At 46.6% G+C, this 5000-nt stretch overlaps 1 protein-coding gene across 1 annotated transcript in view; it reads left to right on the top strand.

Annotated features, from left to right (window-relative positions):
* The window catches only part of fars2 (phenylalanyl-tRNA synthetase 2, mitochondrial), a 95106-nt gene that overhangs the window by 52473 nt on the left and 37633 nt on the right, over positions 1-5000 (top strand). The window contains exon 6 of the mRNA XM_080544381.1: positions 16-167. Coding sequence (XP_080400507.1) covers positions 16-167 — 152 coding nt within the window. The remainder of the gene's footprint in view (positions 1-15; positions 168-5000) is intronic.

Below are 5000 nucleotides of genomic sequence, written 5' to 3'. Positions count from 1 at the left end.
CTCTCTCTATCCCAGCCCCTCAGTAAGTACCCTCCGCTGTCCAACGACATATCGTTCTGGGTGCCAGCCGAGGGATACGCGGAAAACGACTTTTACGACCTTGTCAGGAGCATCGGAGGAGACCTGGTGGAGAAGGTCACGCTGGTCGACCAGTTCACTCATCCAAAGTAAGACAACCGTAGACGCACCCATACCCATCAGGTGTCAGAGGCGTAGGTCTGTTAGCACACAGATGACACAGATGACAAAACCGATTTAGACAACAGAACATGCTCATGTCAAGACAAGGAGATTACGGGGTTAATGCAAAACAGGGTGCAATCCGAAAGACATTGCAGTAATAGCCTGGCACATTAATGCTAAGCTTATACCAAGCACCTCAGACTGAGGAACTGAGGAATCGAATTTAAAGTGTCATCCATGTTTGTTTCATTGCCCGACGCTAATGGTATAGTGCAACAGCGAATGCTAATATTCATATCGTGTCAAAGGTCGTGCCACAAGGATGGGATGGGGGCAAAGTCTGATCTATTCCATTCCCTGACAGATGGGTTTGCAGGTCAAAGGTTAAGTGAACCTCAATCCGTCAGGAGGATTCGGGATTGGCCGGGTGTGTGTTTCATAGTGAAGTGTCTTATAGCATCTATTTGTTATGCTCTGACAGGACCTTATTAAACAGGATAATGGGGAATCTCTCTCTCTCTCTCTCTCTCTCTCTTTCTCTCTATTTCTCTCTCTCGCTCTCTCGCACACACACACACACACACACACACACACACATTGTGTACATAGATACACAATCACGAACAAAGCCAAGAGCTGTGTGCTCTGTTGAGTGGTGGTCTTTAGTCTAATGACAGGGAAGGTTTGGGGGTCAACGGTCTAACGTTTGTTAATGACACATCTTCATCTGACCCTGCTCACGTCCACCACATGAGAGGCTCTATTTGTTCAACTCTTATTTGTTTTCTCTCTCTTCTCTCTCTGTCTCTCTCTCTCTCTCTCTCTCCCTCTCCCTATCTCTACCTCTCTCTCACACACACACACTGACACGCAAAGACACAGACAATTAACAAACAGAGCCATCTTTGCTAATCCCTGGTGTGACAGGAAGCAACAGGATTGGTCCAGGAACAGATCAATCAAAGAGACTGATTGGCCAAAGCTGATGGAATAATAAGGCTTGCTGCCAGTGAACTTCTATCAAGTGGGAAGCCGAGGGAGCCTTCTCAGGTCATGTTCTCACATGAAAAAACTCGAATCATGACCCGGAGCAAGTGGATGAGACTGCAACATTGTTTGTTGCTGTTGTTTTCATATGGACTACCTCGAGCAGCGTTCTCACCCAAAGCGAAGCGAAGCAAAGTGATGCATGTGTCGTTTCAAGCGGAGCATGCGTTGGTTGTTTGCCCCGGGAGCGACTTCGAATGCGCGTTCTCACAGCTCCAAACGACGCAGAGCAAAGCGAAATGTATCCTAAACTCCGATTCCAAGTGAAGCAAATGTTCTAGTGAGAACACACCCGGAGATGCATCCCTCATCCCTCTAGTCACACACACATGCACACAGACACGTGCAGTACAAACACACATACAGTACCAGGCAGAAGTTTCCAGAATGGGAAAATGTGTCCAAACTTTTGACTGGTACTGTATACACACATTTTAAATGTTTTATTTATGTCCACATAAATGTATAAATATCTAAAGGACATAAATACTAGTTACTAAATGTATAAATTAGTTATAAATACTATTTTGACATTATGAAAAACAGTCAGTTACAGTAGTGCTGAGCCAACAACCAGTTATGCCTACACATAGGATGTTATTCACACCAAATGATAACAGTGGATTGACAGATACAGTATCAATACTGTAAAACAGACAGTATCCAGCACCGCCTTCTCCATATTGAGCGGCTACCAATAACAGCAGATACTGAGCAATACTTTGCTAACTTTTTGGCCCTTCTCACACACACACACACGCACACACACACACACACACACACACACACACACACAAACACACATTTATTTCTAACTACATTTATATATATAGTTGGTGTCCTTGGTGTTCACCCCTGAGCCTGTGGAGGTGGGTAAAGGAAGTCAGCTGTGGGCACAGCGTGTCTAGCCCCGCCTCTCACCCTCAGTGTGTTTAATGTAGAAATGACCTGCAGTGCGTAAAACTCCCCGCGAGCATTAATCTCTGTCGGCTGCTCTTAATCTTTTTTTAAATAGCAACCTTTTCCCCACCCGCCATTAATGATAGCCATAAATATGATCCATTCACTGGTGGCATTAGGGCCTAATGTCTCTGCATGGCTGCGAGTGTACGTGGTAGTGGGAGTTTCTCTGTAGGAGAGGGAAAGACAGAGAGAGAGGGAGGGTGTGCGCGCGTGTGTGCGTGTGCGTACGTGTGTGCGTGTTTTCACTTTCTGACTCGGGATGATTGTGTGTGTTTTGTTTGCTAATCTGCTGTGGTTGCAGTGGTATATTGTATGTTAATGTGTGTGTATGTTGTATGTTAATGTGTGCGTGCCGCCATCTCATCAACTCAGTGTTGATTACCTCTGCTGCAGTAGTTCCGTTGCACCGACACCCCTGCGTTCCCTCGCTAACCCCCTACACCTTGAGAAGGACGTGGCCCTCTCTCTCTGGTCTCAATAGGCCAGCCGTTATATTAATAATAACTCATATTATTATTATTATTATTATTATATTAGTATATTATATTAGCCTAACCGTAATTAGGCCCCTATACTTTCTTTTATTTCTTTTTTGTTTCTTTTTATTATTACTACTCAATCTTTTCAGTTTGTAAAGCGTCTTTGAGTGTCTAGAAAAGCGCTATATAAGTCTAATGTATTATTATTATTATTATCATTATTATTATTATTATATTAATTACCTAGAATTACCAACAGACAGAATATTGAACTCCAGTTGACCACTGCTCCTGACAGCCTCTCCTCCCTGGTCACCTCAGGAATGTCTCCTTTATGACCAAGATGGCCGCCTTATCCTCCAGAACCGCTGAGTCATGAGCCCGAGCAAGCTGCTGATGAGGCTGGCGCTGTAGTACCCTTGTCATTTATTACCTGAGCATTTAGAAAGGAGAGAAAGGAAGGGAGGGACGGAGGGAGGGAGGGAGGGAGGGAGAAGGGGAAGAAATGAGCCGAATATCATCTTTTTTGTTTGAATGTGATCTTTTTCCGGGCATTTCTGCTTCATTGGGAGGGAGGCTGACAGGGAGGATGGGTGAGGGAGAGAGAGGAAGGATGACATGGCAGGATAGGTCGACGGCCGGATCAAAACCGGGGACCCTGCGATTACATGGCTGATGCCTTAGTGTGCTGACAGACACCACCAAGTGCCCCCCAGAATATCATCTTTTAAATATGAGCAGGGTCAAATGAATACTCTGTTATCCTTTGTCAGGGAGAGAGGAGTCATTTGCATGTGTCTTTTCCTTTGATGTGCTGTTGACGTAGCTGTGCCCTATTACAGATGGCACTGTGCAGGTCCATCCATACAGGCACCAGATTGTTCCTCTCCTGTAGAGAACATTGACGTGTTGTATACTGAGACCTACAGCAGATCTGGTAGTACCAATTACCTCTGGAACTCTGGAGGGGAGGAGAGAACAACTGTGTTTACCTGATCAATCAATCAATCAATCAATCAATCAGTCAATCAGCTGAATAATTATCACTCCCTCAATCAGTATGACTAAAACCTCTGTCATGCTCTGATCTAAAGGCCCCAAAGGCCCAGCACCAGTAGTTTTTTTTATGTCCCATTTGATGATCCAGCTTTGACAAACGTGACAAAGTTGGCCCCTGTAAATGTCACAGCGCTAAGCAACCTGTGGGATGATGGACAGCTGCTCCTGGCATTCAAATAAACCACTCTGACTTACACACACACCCGCAGACAGACAGACAGATACACAGACAGACAGACAGACAGACACACACACACACACACACACACACACCTGCTGACAGACAGATACACACACACACACACCCGCAGACAGACAGACAGACACACACCTGCAGACAGACACACACCTGCAGACAGACAGACAGACAGACAGACATGCACATGCATATGCGCACACACACACACACACACACTCACATGCACACACACACCCACAGACAGACAGACAGACAGACAGACAGACAGACAGACAGACAGACCGACAGACAGACAGACAAACAGACAGACAGGCAGGCAGTCAGTCAGGCAGGCAGGCAGGCAGGCAGGCAGGCAGGCAGGCAGACAGGCAGGCAGACAGACACACACCATCCCATCTCCTCAGGATCGTGGGGCTGAATTACAAGTCTCATTGTGCTAAAATGTCACGTTGTAGTAATCCTCAGGTGACATTTTATCCAAAGCAATTTACAATTAGAGATTACAGGGACAGTGTCCCTGGAGTAACTTAGAGCTAAGTGCCTTAACTCAAGGGGCACACTGGTGGTGGTGTTCTCAGGTGGGATTTGAACACAAGACCTTCTGACCACCAGTCCAACTCACCATCCAGTCCACCAGGCCTCCACTACCCCATTGTTCAGTCCAGAGGTGTGACAGAGACGGTATGAGTGCTGTTGAGTGTGGCCTTGGTTACCTGGGATACAGGCCTCTGTACTGTACTTGGTTACCTTGGATACAGGCCTCTGTACTGTACTTGGGTTCATGTGGAAGAGGTTTCACTGGCCTCTCCAGTATTCCTGTGTTGACGCCCGTGTAACAAATCAAACCTGATAGGCACTATAATACCACACAAATCTGCATTTATTGGTCCGTAACACTGTCAGATGTAATCGGACGGATTAATTCGGAAAGTCGACTGCGCTGTCAATCACGCTGTCAGCTCAGGCTGAAGTTCCCCGTGGAAGTCAGTGGAGGGGAGGAAGGGGGGAGGAGGAGGAGGGGGAAGGAGGAGGGGGAGGGGGAGGGGGAGTGGGGGGCGGGGGACTGTTCG

Source organism: Nansenia antarctica (assembly GCF_963989245.1).
Source record: "Nansenia antarctica genome assembly, chromosome: 13".
NCBI classification, from domain to species: domain Eukaryota; kingdom Metazoa; phylum Chordata; class Actinopteri; order Argentiniformes; family Microstomatidae; genus Nansenia; species Nansenia antarctica.
The sequence above is the reverse complement of the archived record's forward strand: the minus strand, read 5'-3'. Positions and strand labels throughout refer to the sequence as shown.